The 22,176-nt window shown below is 40.0% G+C and overlaps 1 protein-coding gene across 4 annotated transcripts; it reads left to right on the top strand.

Moving 5' to 3' along the window:
- The first annotated feature begins 5,310 nt into the window (after positions 1-5,310).
- Positions 5,311-21,255, top strand: pfkfb4a (6-phosphofructo-2-kinase/fructose-2,6-biphosphatase 4a). 4 transcript variants are annotated; one of them, XM_058373526.1, is made up of 14 exons: positions 5,311-5,463; positions 12,429-12,545; positions 13,184-13,280; positions 13,468-13,534; positions 13,695-13,769; positions 14,021-14,077; positions 14,166-14,287; positions 15,319-15,526; positions 15,642-15,788; positions 16,038-16,142; positions 16,728-16,857; positions 17,014-17,076; positions 17,183-17,247; positions 20,012-21,255. In XM_058373526.1, exons 1-14 carry the CDS (start codon positions 5,415-5,417, stop codon positions 20,069-20,071), a joined length of 1,362 nt encoding a protein of 453 aa, XP_058229509.1. In that variant the 5' UTR covers positions 5,311-5,414; the 3' UTR covers positions 20,072-21,255. The 4 variants fall into 4 exon arrangements, with proteins under 4 accessions (XP_058229509.1, XP_058229507.1, XP_058229506.1 ...); XM_058373524.1 differs by lacking the exon at positions 5,311-5,463 and adding an exon at positions 11,105-11,508; XM_058373523.1 differs by lacking the exons at positions 5,311-5,463; positions 20,012-21,255 and adding exons at positions 11,107-11,508; positions 18,407-19,155.
- Positions 21,256-22,176: the final 921 nt, after the last annotated feature.

The following is a 22,176-nucleotide window of genomic DNA, read 5'->3' as shown; positions in this document are numbered from 1 at the left end:
CTGAAGATGCGTCTTTTCTCCTAATTTCCGTAGAACGTTATCATTCATGCCGACATTCCCACGATATATATGACTGTAAATGTCTGTATGTGAATGACTCTTTACTTATATATTGGATAATTAATTGGTGTAATTTTAAGTCATGGAAAAAGTCCTGAACACATTGATTTGATAATAATTTGGTGATAATTACTAGGTTAGAAGTGAAAGTGCTCATCAAGAACATTCTACATGAAAGAAAAACTAATAGAATAATTCCATCACAGATTTGAGGTTTTTATGTCTACAAATATCTACAAAAGATGATCCAAACCCCATCGGTCTGGCTGGTTCACCTGTCTGAATGTGAAATTATGGAATTTTGATGAACTCAGAGGTCGAGGAGATTGTTCCGTCTTTCTTTGTTTTTTTTCCTAATCAGAAATTCATTTTTTTCCAGCCTCCAAAGCTGCATTAAACCTATAAGACGGCTACTAAAGAGATAAAAAGCATTCCTGGAAGCATCCTCATTACATAATATCCCTTAATCTTACCTGGAACCATCAGGAACCTCTAAACCCTCTGATGATGAAATGTGCACATTGTAAACAACCTTCTTCTTTCTTAACTGTTTATCTAGTTTTATATAGATATTGTTGATCTATCTATCTATCTATCTATCTATCTATCTATCTATCTATCTATCTATCTATCTATCTATCTATCTATCTATCTATCTATCTATCTATCTGTCTGTCTGTCTACTGTCTATCTATCTATCTATCTATCTGTCTGTCTGTCTGTCTGTCTGTCTATTCCGTCTAGCTGTCTATCTGCCTGTCTATCTGCCTGTCTATCTATCTATCTATCTATCTATCTATCTATCTATCTATCTGTCTGTCTGTCTGTCTGTCTGTCTGTCTGTCTGTCTATCTATCTATCTATCTATCTATCTATCTGTCTGTCTGTCTGTCTGTCTGTCTGTCTGTCTGTCTGTCTGTCTATCTATCTATCTATCTATCTATCTGTCTGTCTGTCTGTCTGTCTATCTATCTATCTATCTATCTATCTATCTATCTATCTATCTATCTATCTATCTATCTATCTGTCTGTCTGTCTGTCTATCTATTCCGTCTATCTGCCTGTCTATCTATCTATCTATCTATCTATCTATCTATCTATCTATCTATCTGTCTGTCTGTCTGTCTGTCTATCTATCTATCTATCTATCTATCTATCTATCTATCTATCTATCTATCTATCTATCTATCTGTCTGTCTGTCTATCTATTCCGTCTAGCTGTCTATCTGCCTGTCTATCTATCTATCTATCTATCTATCTATCTATCTATCTATCTATCTATCTATCTGTCTGTCTGTCTATCTATCTATCTATCTATCTATCTATCTATCTATCTATCTATCTATCTATCTATCTATCTATTCTGTCTATCTATCTATCTATCTATCTATCTATCTATCTATCTATTCTGTCTATCTATCTATCTATCTATCTATCTATCTATCTATCTATCTATCTATCTATCTATCTATCTATCTATCTATTCTGTCTATCTATCTATCTATCTATCTGCTGAATTTGCTCTACCCAGTGTGTCTCGTCTCAGGGAACACAGGCTCTACAGTATCTCTGAACTGAACCGCAGTACAGCCCGGTGTGTTAGGTTGTTTTTCCCGGACGGTTAAACTGTAAACCCACGTGTGTAAAGAGCTTTGTTTTCCTGCCACCTTGAGGATGAAGAGGCTATGGGGTAAAGCGTGCCCAACCCTTGCTTATATAAACACTGCATTTTTAGAGACCCAGCCTCCGAGTGACAAAAAAAAGGAAAGGAAAGCAGGAATGTAAACGAAGCAAAGCAGCAATGCAGGCCCAAATTCACAGGTTAATCTGTGTGTTCTCTTTCTCCCGAGCCTCCATGGTGTATAAATAACAGAAAGCAGCAGAGATATGGACGAGATCCAGCTTCCGCCTGTCAGACTGCTGCCTTATGAATATGTTAAAGCCGGAGCGACCTTTCACCCAGTTTCTGTCTTAAAGGGCGACAGCGATTCATCTGTGACTCGAATGACTGAACAACCGAGTCAGTCTCTCATATTTCACATGCCGACGTGTGCTACTATAATCGTACTACCTGTCAAATCAAGAGTAACAGGTTTATACTGTTTTAGAGACACGTGAATAGGCTGATCCTAGATCAGACAAAGACACAGAAAAGGTGAACCTCAAGGGTACGACTTCTGTCCCTTGAACCACAGTACACTTTATACTCTACATACTCAAATACGAACCACATCATCAGACCTCATGCACCGCTCCAGGGGACTGTCACAGTGTTTGTACCCTGAGGAACACAGATCTGGACTGCTGATCTGGGATCATGTGTAACAGTCAGACCGGACAAACCCACAGTGAGAAGACGGAGCATTGTGTCTGACTAAGTGCTCTTGCTCCACTCTTTGTGTTCAACATGCTGTTGCAAGAAATTAAGCTTCCCAAACAAGGCTTGTGTATAAACAAGGCTTTGTTCAAAAGAAACATTTCTTCACCTGCAGAATGACAAAACAGATGGTGCAAAGCAGCTTCCTCAAAACATTTCCCATAAATACAAACATTTTCCTGTAAACAGCAAAAAAAAAACAACAACAACAACTGATGATTGAATTCATTTGGAATAATTCTTAGATAAATAAGTAGCAAGAGCTCTATATGCACTAAAAATAGGTTCCTCTGACCCTTTTAGGAGGCCAAGAACCTTCAGCTATCCAATAAACTTGTTTAGAATTTGTAGTTTGTGCCTCAGACGTTACAGTGTGGTCAAATTCTTTTAGTCGATCCCAGCTTGTTAGGAAGTTAGGGTCAGAGCAAAGGGTCAGCCCTGATACAGCAGGTTAAAGGCCTTGCCCTCGGTCCCAGCAGTGGCAGTCTATTACCGACAGCTGGTGACGTCCATAACAACCCGGTGCAGACAAAAACAAGCTGGAACTTAACACACAGAAATCACAGCAGATGGTCACTGACCTTAAGGAGTAAAACACTATCACGCTTCACATTGGAAATAAAACGTCGCGGCTGTTGGCATAGTAAAGTCAGTGAAATCTTTGGGGTGTCGCAGAACCCAGAAACATAAAGGCAACTCAAAGACACGTCATAAAAAACGAGAAGCACAAGAAACCAAAGCAGCTTCTTTTCTAAAAGCTATAAAAATGACCAATAAACTCACAGCCACTTCTCAAACATTCTCACACATTCTTTTGCAAAGTTGTTGTTGTTGCATTTCTGTGTGTGTGTGTGTGTGTGTGTGTGTGTGTGTTGAACACTATATTTTATCTCCAGACAAAAAGCTGAGCAAAATGTAACTTACACTCCTGTAGCTCTGTAGGTTGGGTTCGGGGAGAAGATCGTCGTCCATTAATTTTTAATGATTATTGTATTGTACCTTCTCTCTTTAAAAGATAATAAATACTTTATCACAACGAAGCGATCTCAAATTAATTTGAACTGAGAGACTAAAAGGACGAGAGATAGAGAGAGAGGAGTTATGTGCTGGATGACACAAAGGGTTGAGAAAATATTTGGGGGGGGGAGCATCAGGATAGAATGGGGATTTTCTTCTGGCTTCAACATGGAACATTCCAGTTTCTGACTAAAACCAGTTCATTATACTGGAATAATTCAGTTTAACCAGCTGGAACCAGATCGTAACCCGTGTCAACTTCAGAGAGGGGAAATACTTGCGTAACTGTGCTTCATTACTAGACTATTTTGGAAGATTTATAGTGTCCTCGATTATTATGACTAATACTGACATCAATACTAATGCTGGATTTACAAACAAGATGATGTGATGATGGGGTTCTTTTTATTCGATGAGATAAAAATGAATGCTTGTTCACTGTTGGTCAATTATTTTATTGTGTGTGTGTGTTAGTGTGTGTGTGTGGAGAGGTGAACACATAGTATTCACAGTGCTCTTTCTGTCGTTGTACAGAGGTCAGTGAAAGTTCAGACTGTTGTCATGGCATCGAGCCGTCTGTCTGATTCTTTCAGCTTTTCTCACTTTCTCTTCAATCCCACAACCTTCTCTTCTTACCTTAATTTTTCCCTCTGTTTCCCCGGCCCGTGTTTAGTTTCTGTGTCACTCCACAGCTCTTCTTGCAGAGTCACACAGCTCTTCATAATTAGTGCTATTATCTTGAGCTGAGCTGATAAGACCTATCATTGCAGCTCCTGAAATAGCAGAGGCCCTGATGGACCATCGCGGTCTTCTGAGCTTCACGGCTTCTCGTCTTATTTACCCTGTGGTTTTAGGTTGTACCTATGTGAGATTCATTTGGAGTTGTCAGATTTGTGACTTTTATGTTATTGTAGGAACAGGCCCTCGTCCTTGTTTATTCTGGAGCGTTTCATCAGAACGAAGACCTGCTTCTACAGCAGCACAGAAGTCCAGCTGATTTACTTTACACTTTACAATTTACACTTTACACTTTACACTTTACACAATAGGCCGAAGTTCAGCTGGGATGTCACACTGTTTACTCATCCTTTGAGTTTGGTCATTTGACTTTATTTCAGCTGGCTATTTTTGTGGTCAGAATGTTCCAGCGGCGGAGCTAAATACGTGTCTGAATGCAGAAGCACACTGATGGCTACAGTAGGTCAATTTGTCCTTCTCAATCTAGACCAAAAGTCAGCAGGGAGCTGCTTTATAATTACCTGCACTGCCACACTGACCTAATCCAGTTAGACCCGAACGTATCTAATAATGGTATAACATTATATAACACCTTAAATTTTCGTTCAGTCGAAATAAATAAATATTTAACCTAAGCTGTACATTTTAATATTATTTGTTTTCATTCTTTACTTTCAATTCAAAAAGTGGGTGTGTGGCGTTTGGCATCAGAGTGATTCACTCCCGTGAGTCGATTCTTTTGAACAAACCCGTTTAAATGAATCGAGGTTTTGAAGGCGAGTTTTGAATTGCTTGATTCATCACACACACACACACACACACACAATAACTATACAAATGCCATATAAATAACAATATATATATATATATATATATATATATATATATATATATATATATATATATATATATATATATATATATATAGTTAAAGATTATATAGCAGCAAAAGTTAAATAACGTATTAATTACGAAGACTTCTAGAGCAACAAGAAACAATAATATTTAACTGGTGATAGTTGTGCTGTGTGATCAGCGAGAGAATGGAGATAAAAAATGAGAACCAAAATAATATCCCCCCTTTGCGATTCATTCGATTCATGGGAATCGATTCTTTTGAAAGACTCGCCGAGCAGAAGAAAAACGAACCGATTCCGGCTCATCACTACACGCTCACACACTCACGAACGCAAAGGACGGACGGTGTTAAAGCACGGGCAAGATGAGGGGTGCTGCCAAGTCCAAAAACACACCAAATTCTGACAGGGCGGGTAAGAAACTCAGGTTTTTTTATTCAGAAACCGGAAAAGACAAAAAGGAGTCATTTGGTTGTAAAGTGAACGGCGTTTTTTTTCCCCCCTCGCGCTCTGAGGAGGAAGAAGTAAACAAGAGTCGGCACGTAGGCGGCGTGCAGCATCAACAGCGTTTACATTAAAACAGCACACCATAATAACATTCCGCATTTCACACACTTTACATTAGACAGCCTGGTGTGTGAGGTTTACATGCACGAGTCGGACTGAGAGTGTTTCGCGGTGTGTAACGAGCTGTGTGTTTGGGTGGCGTTGAATCGCACTGGATTGGGGGTTGGCATTGGACATCAGTGTGTTTGTTGTTGACCGTGGCCATGAATGAAATGACCCCGTGCCTTCTGTGTGAAAGCACCGGAAACATTTGATTCATCCTTTGTCCTTGTATCGTGTTGACTAGTTGTATGTTATGTTCTGTTGTGTTCTTGAATTATTGGGACACCGATGTCATCGTTGATCAGCATGGAGCGCATGCAGTGTTCACTTCGCACCGTAATTGTGTGTGATTAAGTGATCAATAGACAGCTGATGAGCTTAACACAGAATAACACTGAGTTTTACACCGGTCTGCTTTGTTGTCATAAAAAACAAGGGGGGGGGGGTAATCTGGACCTCTTATTGTTGTTGTTTACACTTTGACACTATTGTCAATTTTATTTGCACCACAGTTCTGTTAAATCCTGATCAGAGAGAAAAAGGGGTTGACTGTACTTCAGATCTAATGTTATTCACAACGACCTGTATGTCTGCGAGAGAGAGAGAGAGAGAGAGATGATCCACATAATCTGTTTATCAAAACTTTAGACGCGTTCATACATGCTTTGTTTTGTTTCCTAATCATGTATATGCTTAAGCTTTCTCTAAGGAGATGCTTGTGTAGGTTTTATGTAAGGAGTCGGCAGTGTCAGAGCGCTGGAGCGGTGATTACATGAGCTGGGTCTCAAGGACGTTCCACAACAGTAAACCTAACCGTGACAGTTATGGCTTTGTGACGTGTCATTGATTAATAAATGAAAATGATTGGAAGATTACTGCGGTGTAAGAGGAATAAAACACTTTTATTTGGGGGGGAAAAAAATCCAATATGGAATAGTAACTTCATTAGCTCTGCTTTTGTACACAACCCCGTTGTTGGTTTATTTATTTATTGTAACAACCGCTTACTGAATCGGACTGTAAATCACTTTAAACTGCAAAAGTACACTTTTCTAAAGAAAAGCTGCAACAGGTGCACACACATATATAATAATAATGATAATGCTACCCAAGTCCTCTCTATTTTCCCACACTGGATCTGTCTTTTCTGGTCGTTGATCACTTTTTTTGTTAAAGCATGTGTATATATGAGCATTCCAAACTCAGTGGTCAGTTAGACTAGCAAAAAAAGGGGAAGCAGAAAAACACTATGGTGTGTTATTGCATTTTCATTACCTCAAACCCTTACTGGCGCAATCATGTAAACACCTCATCGGCAGAGTAAGCTCTTTATTCCACTGTACATGAAGTGTTGCGTCAGTCTACGAACGCTCGTCCTCTGGCTTTAGTTCTAAGAAATCGGCCTGAGATCGAAGAACGAAGCAGCTATTGTTGTTTGTATGCAGGGTTTTCCATAACGGGTGTTGACTCTACAGGTGTAGACGTCGTTTTTTCCCCTGAGGTCTGACTGCTACACTGAGATTGTACAGAAGAGATTAGAGGGGTATTTGTGCATGGCAGACTGGAGGTTATGTAACAGCCTGGGTGTAGGAGAAAGTGACCAGGCCAGTATCTACACCCCTATACAGAGAGTAAACATGCTTGACTGGACCTGCCCTGGTGCTCGGGGTGCTTACTGTAGAGCTCCGAGCTTTATACCCACTCCTTACAGGATAGGAGGAGGTTCGGAAAAAAGTCCCACCGCTGCTCCGTTTAATATACGACTGGGAAATGGGACGATATTTAGATTTCATATCATGTTTGATGTGACTAAGTTGCCATGTTTTATGTACATCATTGCTTGTTCTTTCTATCAGAAGGACACATCATCATCATCATCATCATCATGCTGTCTGAAATGATCCAAATTTCCTCTTTTGCTGCTTGATTCTGTTTCATTAATACGATTTTATTTCACCTGCTCCAGTCTCTCTGGTAGTAAACGGTGCCATGTGTAAAGAATAAACCACTCGGGGGTGTGTGTGAAACTAATCAACAACAGGTTGCTGTGATGAAGCAGATTCAGAACACTTCGGATCCTGAAGTGATTATATTTTCCATCAGCCGCACATCCTGAAGTGTTTAGTTTTGAAGTGTCTTTACTCCACAGCAGTTTGTTAGGCGTGAATTTATTTACAGAACGCCAAACAAGACTTTTTTTTTTATCCTTTTATAGTTACTTATAATGTTAGAATAATCACGAAATGTTATCATTCAGAGTATAACAGATAGAAATGGTGGCTCGTTCATCAGCAAAACCTTTGTCTCTCTCCTTAAGTTAAAAACATACAAACAAAACAATGTGACAGACTCATGTCGTTATTTAACAAAGAAAAACATGTAGCTGTTGTGGGGTGAAGCTTTTTAGAAGGAGACGATTGTTTAACGTTTATTTAATAGTCTTCAGCGTCAAAGAAAACCCGAGTTTAATGATTTCTTGAAAAATAATTGTTTTATTTTGAACAACAAATCCGCTGCTTCGGAGTAATTGTTACCGAAAACATTTTAATGCTTTCGAAATCAGAAGTGTCTTGTAGCCCTGATATCACAGCGATCAACACATCATCTTTTTCGCTGTGGGTTCCTTCTTTACACTTCTAGAAACTAGACAACATCCATCACCTTTACAGTCAGAGGAAGGAAGTCCGTTTGCTCAGATTTGTGTTGAAATCTTAATTTCGTTGTGCTTGTTGCTTCTTCTGGTTCTCATTTGTGTGTGTTTGCTCCATTTTCACTGAAATCTTTCATCTCTGTGCTTCCCCATCAGTTTCATCATGGGCTTTACTGGGTTAGATGTTGTGTAACGAATAATATCAGTACAGAACAGCTTCTCGGAGCTGCGGCCTCTTCTGTTCATCTCTTAATTTCAATTCCATTTACATTAAAATAAGAGGAGCTCGTGTTTCTCATACCTCATTTAAATCTGAGCTCTGTATTTAATGATGCTGTTGATGTAAACGTCCTGACCCACAATCCACAGGGTGTGGATCCTGATTAATGATGTCCCCCATCGCCACCTTGTGGATGTTCAGTAGCATGGCACTGAATCAGACTGGTTTATGATCCAGCACACTGGTTTGTGTTGCAGATAATACACTGGACATGTGGTTTTACGCTCAGAGATTTACAGTGTGATTAAAACGGTCTCGCTGTCACCATCTCATCTCATGTTACAGCCACGATTCTGTGGTTCTTCTGTGATGAGTTTTTAATGTGGGACTGATTGCAGCCTGATCGCTTCCTTGGACGATAAACAAAGAAAGAGGTTTTTAAGGGAGTGAATTTCACCGTATAATTAAAACACACACACACACACACACACCCCCTCTAAACTAAACCCTAGCACAGTGAATCATGAACATACACTATATTGCCAAAAGTATTCGCTCACCTGCCTTGACTCGCATATGAACTTAAGTGACATCCCATTCCTAATCCATAGGGTTCAATATGACGTCGGTCCACCCTTTGCAGCTATAACAGCTTCAACTCTTCTGGGAAGGCTGTCCACAAGGTTTAGGAGTGTGTTTATGGGAATTTTTGACCATTCTTCCAGAAGCGCATTTGTGAGGTCACACACTGATGTTGGACGAGAAGGCCTGGCTCTCAGTCTCCTCTCTAATTCATCCCAAAGGTGTTCTATCGGGTTGAGGTCAGGACTCTGTGAAGGCCAGTCAAGTTCATCCACACCAGACTCTGTCATCCATGTCTTTATGGACCATGCTTTGTGCACTGGTGCACAGTCATGTTGGAAGAGGAAGGGGCCAGCTCCAAACTGTTCCCACAAAGTTGGGAGCATGGAATTGTCCAAAATGTCTTGGTATGCTGAAGCATTCAGAGTTCCTTTCACTGGAACTAAGGGGCCAAGCCCAGCTCCTGAAAAACAACCCCACACCATAATCCCCCCTCCACCAAACTTTACACTTGGCACAATGCAGTCAGACAAGTACCGTTCTCCTGGCAACCGCCAAACCCAGACTCGTCCATCAGATTGCCAGATGGAGAAGCGCGATTCCTCACTCCAGAGAACGCGTCTCCACTGCTCTAGAGTCCAGTGGCGGCGTGCTTTACACCACTGCATCCGACGCTTTGCATTGCACTTGGTGATGTATGGCCTGGATGCAGCTGCTCGGCCATGGAAACCCATTCCATGAAGCTCTCTGCGCACTGTTCTAATCTGAAGGCCACATGAAGTTTGGAGGTCTGTAGCGATTGACTCTGCAGAAAGTGACCCCGCTCCGTCAGTTTACGTGGCCTACCACTTCGTGGCTGAGTTGCTGTCGTTCCCAAACACTTCCACGTTCTTATAATACAGCTGACAGTTGACTGTGGTATATTTAGGAGCGAGGAAATTCCACGACTGGATTTGTTGCACAGGTGGCATCCTATCACAGTTCCACGCTGGAATTCGCTGAGCTCCTGAGAGCGACCCATTCTTTCACAAATGTTTGTAAAAAACAGTCTGCATGCCTAGGTGCTTGATTTTATACACCTGTGGCCATGGAAGTGATTGGAACACCTGATTCTGATTATTTGGATGGGTGAGCGAATACTTTTGGCAATATAGTGTATGTAGTCACGCTGCAAGAACCAACAACACACCTTCACTTTATGTTGTTTAGTAAAACGTGGAATTTATTTTTACAAAGTAATAATTGATGGGAATTTTAAAAAGACCGGATGCGTACGCCTTTTCTAATTCTTTCTAAAATGAAGAAACTGGACCAGAGCGCAAGTCTTCCAATGCATTTCGGTATAAATTTTGCACACTGAGCAATTTGAGCTTGTATTAGAAGTGAAACTATGCAGCGTTTTCTTAAGTACGAGGAGTCAGAGACTTTCTTTTAGGTTTGTTTTCATATCTTTAATCCCATGTGTTCATGGATATTTCATTATATTGAAAAATATATCTCAGTATAAACAAATCAAACAACATTTGAACAGGGAAATATCTGTGACTGAAACCACAGATTGTTTTCAATAATAATAATAATAATAATAATAATAATAATAATAATAATAATAGTAAATAAATAAAAAATAAATAAAATATATAATAATAATAATAATAATAATAATAATAATAATAATAATAATTAGTTAGCTATACTATGGCCAAAAAAAGGAAAATAACCCTGTCTGTTTTCTTATTTTTGTAGCAGCAGTAGACCTAAACAGTGATTCATCATCCCAGAATTTGGATTTATTACCCCACAATTCTGACTCTGGTGCATTTAGCATAACAATAACATTTAAATCAAGTACTTTTAAGAGAAAAAAGCTAGTCATACTGGGGAAAACGGGCTTTACACCGTCACAACTGATCGTTTTATGCATTTGTAGCTTCGTAGACAAAGTACTGAGGAGGGCGTGCGCATCTTTTAGGGACACTACGGTAATCCCGCGCCTCTGTTTTCTCAGCCCATATGACCTGCTTCCTGTATTTACTACAAAAAAATGGCCTTGGGTCTGTGGATGTAATTTGGCACGGTTACAGTTGAGGCTGGTTTCTGGGTGAACAGGGCGGGTTTTACACCGTGATTGGGTTGTTAACGATCGGTCCAGTCATGCTACTCTGCGTTCAGCTCTTTCACACGCGCGTGTGAGTGTGTGATACTACTGTATCGATACTGATACTGAAGTGGGACACGCACACACACACACGGAAGCGCAGCACAATGGACAACAACAGCGGCTACACGGATGGCTCTGGCCCCACACCGTCCCGAGAGCTCACGCAAAACCCGCTGAAGAAAATATGGATGCCCTGCAAAAATGGCCTCCCCGAGAAGCCCATCTTTCAGAGGAGGGGTAGGTAGGATGCGCTCAAAACGCGCACTAGACACGGCACGAAGAAGAAGCACGGAAGGACGCGGGTATCCATGGAAACCTGCATGTCCTCGCGCGCGGGTGACCCGTGCTAGCTTCACGCGCCGTTCAAGTGCGCTAGTCTGCGACGCTCATAATAGCCGAATAGCAACGAGCTAAAGCGACACAATGTCCGCGAATTGTCCTTTTTCAGGACGTTAAAATCCAAAAAAATAGCTTCGATAACATACTTCAGAAAAAATAACAAGTCATAAATTTCTGTTCAGTTGTTCGCTAAATTTTGTGAACGAACGCAGATAGACAGCAAGCTAAAGTTAGCGTCTAAACCTCTAGTTTGATAACGTTAAAAAAACAGCCTTCATTTTTAAAACTATACTTTATAGAAAGTAAAGAAATAAAGTAAAAAGTAAAGATATGAATGTCTCAGATGATGATTGTCATGTTATTTATCATCTATAAAACATTAAGTATGTAGTTATTCTGTTGTGTATGGTGTGTATTTATCTAAACCTGTAAAGATTCTCGGTCATCTTGGTGTCTTTTTTTTGTTGATTTTTTTGTAGATATATGCGGTCAAACATGCTTCAACCGGACCAGTTCATATATTCGTTAAACTCTTTTCAATTTCGTTATTAGGTTCCTTAGCTTTTTGTGAACTCTTCACCCTGTTATTTTGTAAGCCATCAGTAGGTTGTGCAATTTTTTTTGCATCTTCCGGCACTTCACATGACCCCTGATCTACAGAGACAGGACGCTGCTGGAGTTATCGGCTTCAGCGACTGCGGCGTTATTTACATCTGTAATAAACCCGGAGAACACGGAGCATTAAAGACATTTTGATCAGAGTACAGTCTTTATCAGGCATGGTGTAATAAATGGGTTTCTGTTTTCTGTCTTTTCAGTATGCATGACCAACTGCCCCACTCTCATCGTCACGGTCGGTCTACCAGCCAGGGGCAAAACCTACATCTCCAAGAAACTCACCCGTTACCTCAACTGGATCGGGGTTCCGACGAAAGGTACGCCGGCGTCGACACGCAAGCACTGAACACTTTAGACGCGACGGAAGGGAGAAAAGTTGCATAAAAGGCAGATATTCAGGGCAGAGTTTCATAAAGAATCTCATCACAAAGGTCATCCAGCATCACGCTGTACTCTCGCTCGATCAGTTCACACGAAAATGAATGAGTCTCGCTGTTAGTATCGGAATTTACCCACTAATAACATTTATTTATTTATTTATTATTTATTTAATATTTAACAATCCACTAATAATATTAACTTATGATGCTTAATTTGTGTCATATTCTTTTAAAACAGATATATTTTTTTATTCACAGTATTCTAGCTTAAAATTTCAAGGTGAAAACACTGTAAATATCAGAAATAGTTATATTTTACGTTTCTTGTAAATATTATATCCCTCTATGTGCCCACTATACAGGGTGCACTAGATGCTCTGAAGTTGACAGTCCTTTAAGTGCAAGGTGGAGAAAGTCTAATTACAAGCACTATCACTTTTAGGACAGTTAAAAAAAAAATTGAGACTGATGTTTAATGAGTAATTATTATTCAGAGACACAGCACTGGTTTGGGAAACGTTTAGTTTCTTTACACTCAACACTAGGAGACTAAACCTCGTCGTCCTTTTGTGCAGAGTTTAACGTGGGCCAGTACAGACGAGAGTGTGTGAAGATCTACAAATCGTTCGAGTTCTTCAGCCCAGACAACGAGGAGGGGCTTAAAATCAGAAAGTAAGTGTTTTCCTCAAGAAGAGAAATGGCATGACGTGACCTGACGCATGTGGCTGAGAGAAAAAGCCCTGGTTAATACGTGTAGTCTGGAAGTCAAAACGTCACACACGGTTCATTTTCATTATAGACTTGCAGTAATTTAAAGCAATATGATGGATCCTGACTTCCCGTTTGTTTTTTTTCCCAGGCAGTGTGCATCAGCAGCTCTTAACGATGTTCATCAGTACCTCACTGAAGACGGGGGGCAAGTGGCGGTGAGTACAAACGTGAACAAACAAACATCTAGTACATTCCACTGCTTCCTGAACATGACATGCACGTTATTATTTATTTATTTATTTATTTACTTACATAGCTGTCTGTCTCTTATTCAGTACATGGATATATTTTACGGTTTGTTTTTGATGCCTGCAGGTATTTGATGCCACAAATACTACCAGAGAGAGGCGAGAGACCATCATACAGTTTGCTGAACAGAACGGATTTAAGGTGCGACACAGTAAACGTACAGAGATCGTAGTTAACCCTTTGTGTACTTTTGTCACAGGGTCAGTTTTTAGAGTGTGCGATGATGCCGAAGCTCATGAGTAGAACTAGCGATTATTCTTCTATTTGATTTAGAGGATCATTCGATATCATTTAACTAGATTATTAAATCCTTTACCCATTGAGTGTCAACGTCACTAGCTGATTTTCCTTTAAAACGTCGTACTCATTTTTTCACCTTTTTTCTCTCTCAGGTCTTCTTCGTTGAGTCTGTATGCGAAGACCCGGACGTTATTGCAGAAAACATTGTCGTGAGTATTCCTTAGCCTTACCCCACAGCCTTGTTTTCTGTTTACTTTCCCCCCTTCTCACTGTCCTCTCTGTTTTTGGCTTCCCCAGCAAGTGAAACTCGGCAGTCCGGACTACACAGACTGTAACACCGAGCAGGCTGTGGAGGACTTCATGAAGAGGATAAAATGCTACGAGAACTCTTACCAGCCTCTGGATGAGGACTTGGACAGGTGACCGTGGGGAAACGCTCTCTTTACAGCACACTTTTCAAGTCTTTTTCCTACGTCACAGCCTTTATTATTTTTTTTTTAAAGAGCTGAATAAAAAGTATGCAAATTATTTAATATACATATATTAAGAGTAAAACAATTGCGGCTTTGTTATTGTTGCATCTGAATGAGCCGACACAAGACTACATACATATGTAAAGGTTCTGGGAGAGAGCAGATTAGAATATAAATAGACGATGTTCATTTACATAGATATCCGCTGACATTTAAAAGGGTTCTCCAGTTTAAACAGCGTGAGTGGGATTGAAAAAATCCCCAAAGATGAAGTTAAATAAGGACAAAAGTTTTAGAAAATATTTTTTAGTGCTACAAGCCTGTGATAGTCATCAACATCTAAAGATTTCTTCCAGATAAATAAAATAAATAGATAAAAAAAAAAAAAAAAAAAAACCTTTCAAAGTACATATTCCTAAAGAACAAATAATGATCACTGTGTGGAAAACAGCATTATGTTTATATATAATATAAATATATAATATTTAATATATATATTTGTATATTTAGTTTAATATCTAATTAGATGAACGTCTTGGCGCTTGCTTGCATTTACATGAGACACTCCCTTAGAGAGTTGGACAATAAGACGATATAATAGCATTATTGTGATAAATGATATTTAAAATTATTTTTAAATACTTACAAAACAATCTGGAGCAGCTGATTTGATGCTGCACTCGATCTTTACAATTATAAAAAAAAAAAAGGGGGAATATTATTTTTCTCCTTTTCAATGATAGAAAAATTAAAATGAGTTTGTTTTGTAGATATTAAAATGTTTTTAAAGGTGTTTTTCTGTAAGCAAACCTGTATATGGTTATACATGTCATGTGGAAATATTTTTGAGAATCGTGGTATGATAGTTTCATGATCTGGGTCAGCGCTGCTGCTTTTTAGCAGGACTTTTTCAGTGATCGTTGACAGACGCTCAGAAAAATATTCAAGGTGTTTAAACATTTTTTTTTTTTTTTTAGAGAGTTGTCCTTCATAAAGATCATCGATGTGGGTCGGAGGTACCTGGTGAACCGAGTGCAGGATCACATCCAGAGCCGAATCGTGTATTACCTGATGAACATCCACATCACGCCGCGCTCCATCTACCTGTGCCGGCACGGAGAGAGTGACCTCAATGTGAAAGGGCGAATCGGCGGCGACTCGGGTCTCACACCCCGGGGAAAGGAGGTGAGGGGAGAGATGTTTATGAACGTAAAACACTAACCGATGTAAATAGTTTTCACGACGTGTCTCAGTGAATGGAATTACATTTTAAGATATTAATGATGTCCATCTCTCTCAGTTTGCTCGATACTTGGGCCAGTTCATCCACTCGCAGGACATCAGCGATCTGAAGGTGTGGACGAGTCAGATGAAGAGAACCATTCAGACTGCTGAGGCTCTGGGCGTGCCGTATGAGCAGTGGAAGGCTCTGAATGAGATCGATGCTGTGAGTCTCTGAGAACAACCTCCACTCTCTCATCACTCCATCATAAAATCCAAAAGCCAGTCATCTTCCAGTATGCAGATGTATTCTCATATTACAGTCGTTCATTCTGTGGGTTTTAGTAAACCACAAGGTCCTGCAAGTTACTGTTTTTAGAAAAGAAATGACCCTTTGAAACCCTGTTGGGAGCCTGAGCGTGTCTTTTTATGCCCCTGTGTGTTGATGTGGTTTTGATGTTTTTTGTGTGTCCAGGGTGTGTGTGAGGAGCTGATGTACGAGGAGATTCAGCAGCGGTATCCTCTGGAGTTTGCGCTGCGTGACCAGGACAAATATCGCTACCGATATCCCAAAGGAGAGGTGAGACGCTGGAGGTGTACAGCACAGGGGTGACGTTACCTAACTAACCTCTGTTTTCATTACACACTCCTTTATTTATATCCTTACTCTGTGTGTGTGTGTGTGTGTGTGTGTGTGTGTGTGTGAGAGAGAGAGAGAGAGAGAGAGAGTGAGAGTGGTTATTGCTTGTCAGACGGCTAAAGGGTATCCAGGCTACTAATAATTAGGCACAGGATAATCTTCCTGCGAGACAGGATAAGCCGTGATAAACAAACCCATTAGGATTCGCTGAGGCCTGGGATGAGGTTGTTTTTATAGACTCCAAATTGTGTGTGTGTGTGTGTGTGAGACTCCATTACCTCTACACCAAATGTACTTTTTATCTCCTTTCATTAGATTGTCCTTGTCCACCTGAAAAGCACTTAGATCAGTGATTTGGCGACTTTATATAGACACTCATCAGCCAGGCGGCATTTTGTCATGGTTCATTTGGTGGAATAGACAGTGTGTTTATTTATTTTTTTATCGTTTACAGAAAAGAGAAAAATAAGAGCAGTTTTTTTTTATTTTGATTTAAGCACTGATCAGTTGCCTCTGTTTGTTAAGTCTTATGAAGATCTGGTGCAGCGGCTCGAGCCCGTCATCATGGAGCTGGAGCGGCAGGAGAACGTCCTGGTCATCTGCCACCAGGCGGTCATGCGCTGCCTGCTGGCCTACTTCCTGGATAAATCGGCAGGTAAGAGCCGATATCTTCCACACTCGAGGTCTGTGAAGCCGTGAACAAAAATGCGAACGTTTGCATTGTAACAGCTTCCATCTTGTTGATGATAGAGGTATTTGGACGTAGATATAATCTTTCCCATCGTTAAATAAGCCTGTGTGTCTTTTCCAGAAGAGCTGCCGTACCTGAAGTGCCCGCTACACTCGGTGCTGAAGCTCACCCCGGTGGCTTACGGTAACACGCTGCCTTTTTAATTCATTCATGACTTATTTAGTCAGTTTTATTTATTTGATGATTAATTATAATTAGCATGTAAATGTGATCGGATGATTTACTGCAGGCTGTAAAGTGGAGTCCATCTTCCTGAAAGTGGAAGCAGTGAACACCCACAGAGAAAGACCAGAGGTAACACACACACACATTTATACACACACACACACAAATCAATGCAATAGCAGGTATTTCTGATTCAGTATAAAACTGAGTTCCTGAAACAAACATATAAATCTTCCCAGGTCTGGTATTCACTGCATAAAGCTTCTGTGAAATTTGCCATTTTATACATTTTTAATATCAGATCATTTCTTTCATGTTCCATCATCATATAATCACTTTATAGAACTCAGAAAGAAACTGAAGTAACACTGATGATGATGATGATGATGATGATGAAGGGGAGGTGTGTTTAAGTTGAAGGTTAAGTGTGTGGTCGTCTGTCATCATCATCATCATGTCATCAGCCCCTCGGCAGGGTTTAATCGACTGACGGCTCTGTGTTGTATTCCTCTGAGTGTCGTGTATTTACATGCAAATGTCCTAGGGTTTGTGACTGGGATTAGAAGGAGTTTTCCATTTAACTTAATTTACTATGTTAATAAAAAACCAGGAGCACTGTGAACAAGGTAAGTTTACACCTGTAATAACCGATGTTTGTTTGTTTACATGTCAACTGACTGCACCTTTAAATACACACATGTATTATCTATTAAACAAAATATGTAAATAATCAAATCATGTAAATTGTCTGAAAGGAAAAAAAAAAATCTAAATTTAATATAAATGCACTAGTAAATATAAATACAATCCAAGTGTCAATTAGATTTTAAATAAATACATATAAGTATTTAATAAAATAAATATGAATAAATAAATTGTAAAAAAAAAAAATTCCAGCTTTGTTCATATCGGTAGTTGATAATTGTCGTTATTTTTTATCATATTATTATAGTTAATTCTTAATAAAACCAATTTTTAGAAGTAAAATAAATAAATAATTTTCTCATGAATACACCGTAAGGATTGTGACTAATGTTGTAAATGATATAACTGCTCGTCTTCACTGCTCACTTTGTTTCCCCTCAAGTTCCACATCACAGCATCTCACTTCCATTTTATATTCAAAGCCTTCACTTCCTCATCCCAGGGTTCCTGTTACACAGAACTCTGTGTGTGTGTGTGTGTGTTGTGGATCGAGGCTGGCTCTCTCCTGGTCATTAGTGTGCCTCACTCGCTGTGTGTTTATTGACCTGCTGTATGATGTGCTTTCTGTGTTTGTGTTGAACAGAATGTAGATGTGACGCGGATGCCAGAGGAGGCCTTGCTAACAGTGCCAGCTCATCAGTGACACCACTGCACACACACACACACACACACACACACACAGACTCTGTGGGATAATCGATATATTTAATAATTCGATTATCCTTTAGAGCAGTGATTCAGAGCAATAATTGCTCCTTGTGTAATTCGACGTTAACGAATCATCTCATCTTAGCCGATCCGCTGCTAGCACGTGCGTGACTAGCGGTCATGTTTACAGGGTCTGTGAAACCTTTAATTGACGTATTATTACGTAAAGATGTTAAATAGCTGATTCTGTTTACATAAAGTTATCCTGCAGTATGTGCCCAGCATTAAAGCTAGTCAGCTACTAAAGAATGAGAAGCGGTGATTGAAAAGACAAACGCACAAAAAAGTCGAACCTTATTAGCTAAACTTCCTTTGCACCTTAACACTCCCATCGATTCGGTTTATTTTTAACACTGTGTCTTGTGGGTTTATGTCAAATGTTGTCCTTATGTGGGGGGGGGGGGATGTCGAGAGTATCAGCTTGACCATCGCGGCACATTTTAATCTGCTAACAGAAAGCCTGATCGAATCGGCTTTTAAAAAAAATAATAATAATAAATAAACTGCTGTGATTTTATTTTGAACCGCTGTGAAGATCTCCATAATGACGGGAAAAAGTGATTTTTATATCTTATTTATACCGTGATGTTTAAAATGAAATGCTAATAAAATGTGTTTAATAGACTTTTTGAAGCCCATTTGTATTCCTACACCTCCAGCATTATATACTATTAAATATCATTCCCAGATGTTTCCCAGATCCATTCAGAAGGGGGTTCCGTTGTGTTCAACAGGCACAGAGCCAGAACTTGTGATCTTTTCTAATGCACTCGGTTGGCTCTGCTTCCTAAAATTAGAAGGGAATTAGTCATTTAAGCCACATCGACCCTGACCAACATGAAGTGTTTACTGAAGGGGAACAAATGACCGCTGTGGGTGGGTGGGTGGGTGTGTGTGTGTGTGTGTGTGTGTGTGTGTGTGTGTGTGTGTGTGTGTGTGTGTGTGTGTGTGTGTGTGTGTGTGTGTGTGTGTGTGTGTGTGTGTGTGTGTGTGTGTGTGTGGGTGTGGGTGTGGGTGTGGGTGTGTGTGAGAGAGAGAATCCGCTCATTATGACACCCACACTGCATGAACACTTCAGCCCCAGTTTTCTTACTACACTAAGCTCTGCCTTTAAAGAGTGTGAACAAACTGCTTTCAGGTGTTGCTCAAAAAAATACAAGAGCTATAACACTTAATAAGAAGACAGGAGACTGAGAAGTACTGACCATACTGACCTTTCTGGGCTTTAAAGGATTAAAGGAGGGATTAAAAGGGTGAAGTTTATGTTTGTGTGTTCATGTTATAACCCTCTGTTTCTCAATGCTTTATCGCTGTTGCAAAATGTCAGCGTTGTGTAAAGTGCAGAAAGCACATGGACTCAGTAATAAACCAATTATATACCTTATCAGTTAGAGGTCACACTATAATACACCATTACAGTGAAGATTATACACACACACACACACACAATTATTATTTTTTTCTGTGGTTTTGCCCTCAGAATGTAAACGTACATCGGACCACGGAGGACGCCCTGTGCACCGTTCCGCCTCACCTCTGACCTCGCCCGCTTTGGCCGTCCGCTCCGGTGTTTCTCGGGACCCTTTCTCCAGGGGTCCCCTGTCCTCCGGACATCTCTGTCGCACAAGGATCCGGCGTCTGGTGTCACAGAGTCTTCATTTCTGCGTCTGTACCCTTTAATCCTCACACCTCGAGGATCTTGGGCTTTTTTCACTCCCTGACTACAGAGTAATGTTCGTTAAGCGTGAGCCGATCCCAGGTCCGCTTCAGGACAGGGATCGCTGATGTGATTTGTTTTCGTTCAAACAGAACCACTTCAGTTTTTATCCAATCTGGTGTGCGACGTTAGTCCTAGTGAAAAGGGGCGTGGCCTCTGAGTAAAGGAACACCCCAGTGCTTTTGGACGTAATGTTTGGGTCCTGTGTGTGTGGTTATCTCCTACGACACTTATAACAGAAGTCTAAGGGCAGTTGTTGTCCCACATATCCACTGTTTTACCAAAAACACTAATCGTGGACACTTTTATCGCCGTTCAGTGTCGATTCTGTCCATTTATCAGTTTCTAAGCAGGTTCCTCTGTGAATATTGTCATAAGCTGAACGGAACAAACAAAGTTCCCACCAACCGTTTGCTGGTTTTCTCCCTTCCTTGCTCTTCAGCAAACGTGTTGATGGTACAAGCTGATTTATCTTGACCGTGAACTCTCCAGCTGCCCGTAGACTTCGGTTATAGGTGAGTGTGTGGAGTAAACCCTTCACTGAGGAATTGTCTGGGGAAATCACACAAACACCATAGAGGTGCAGCACTGGGGTTCGGGTTCGCTCTAAACACAATCGCACAACAACCAGTCACACTGTATTACTGCGCACACTATTATCACACTGATCACTGCGCACACTACGGACAGTCCGTTTTTAATCTGCTTCGACTTTCAAACCTGGAGATAAACACAAACTTTCCTTTTTTTTTTCTCCACCTCTGGGGTTTTGGGATGGTGTGTATAGAAAACCTTCACTTGAAGGATGTGAAACATGGCAAAATGCAAATGAGCTTATATCAGGCTGGATTATGTATGTTTTGGCTTGCATTTTACTTTGTATGTGTGTGTGTGTGTTGCAGCTCTCGCACTCCTCTTTGCATCAGTATTGTTCTGTCATTGTGTCACGCCATTTGATTCTTATCTCTCTGTTACTTTGAGGGAAGGATGACAACTTTGCTGTGTGTGTGTGTGTAAAAAGAAACAATCTCTATGTCAGGTGTGTGAATCCTGATCATTTCTGTAGACCGAGTGTCTCGAGGATGGAAGGAGACCTCAGCGTCCTCCTCACACCAGGGTTCAATTTATTTATTTTGCCTTTTAATGTGTTTTAAAAGGCGAGTTTCCAAATCAGTCCTTTTTTTTGTGTGAGATGAACCTGAGATAGATAAAAAATTTATTTTAAATCAAGCTTGTTATTTTTTTATTAAGTGGGTTTGGTTTGTAACTGTGAAGTACATCCTGACCTGTAAAAACACCCTGAACGTGTGTGTGTGTGATGTAACCATGCACTGGTTATTGTAGGAATAAATATGGGAATAATGTGTCTTATTGGCAATAAAGTTTAATTTAAGAAAAAAATCTATCTATTTTCTTTTCTTTAAACCTCATTAATGCACGTTGATCCTAACATGCCGTGTCCTCGATTTTCTGTAACGCGAGAAGGTTTTCAGGTCATTCCTGCGACACAAAATCTACTCATCTCTCTTTATATTGCAGACTTTTCACAGGATAGGTGTTAAGTGACACGGTATGTTAAGACAAGTTATAGCGGAGTTATAGTGCATTATAAACACTATAATGCTTTCTTTTAACATTTTAGAAAGAAGGCTTTTTTCAGAAAGACTCGTATCCGTGAGTATAATGCCTTATGAATGCGTTAGAACATCTTACTGAATGTATTCGTAAGTCATTCTAAATCACAGACAGCGTAGAAACGTCTCTGTGTTTGGTGACGCCGTCGGGCGGAGGGACGTGACCATGAAATATCCACAACCTGATAAACGATGTCACGGATACTGTGATTACAGATTTTTAACAATTTATTATTATTATTATTTTTTTTTTTTTTACATAAATTTAATTAATAACTAAATCGAAGCTGATTA

Source organism: Hemibagrus wyckioides, linkage group LG21, assembly GCF_019097595.1.
Source record: "Hemibagrus wyckioides isolate EC202008001 linkage group LG21, SWU_Hwy_1.0, whole genome shotgun sequence".
NCBI lineage: Eukaryota > Metazoa > Chordata > Actinopteri > Siluriformes > Bagridae > Hemibagrus > Hemibagrus wyckioides.
The sequence above is the reverse complement of the archived record's forward strand: the minus strand, read 5'-3'. Positions and strand labels throughout refer to the sequence as shown.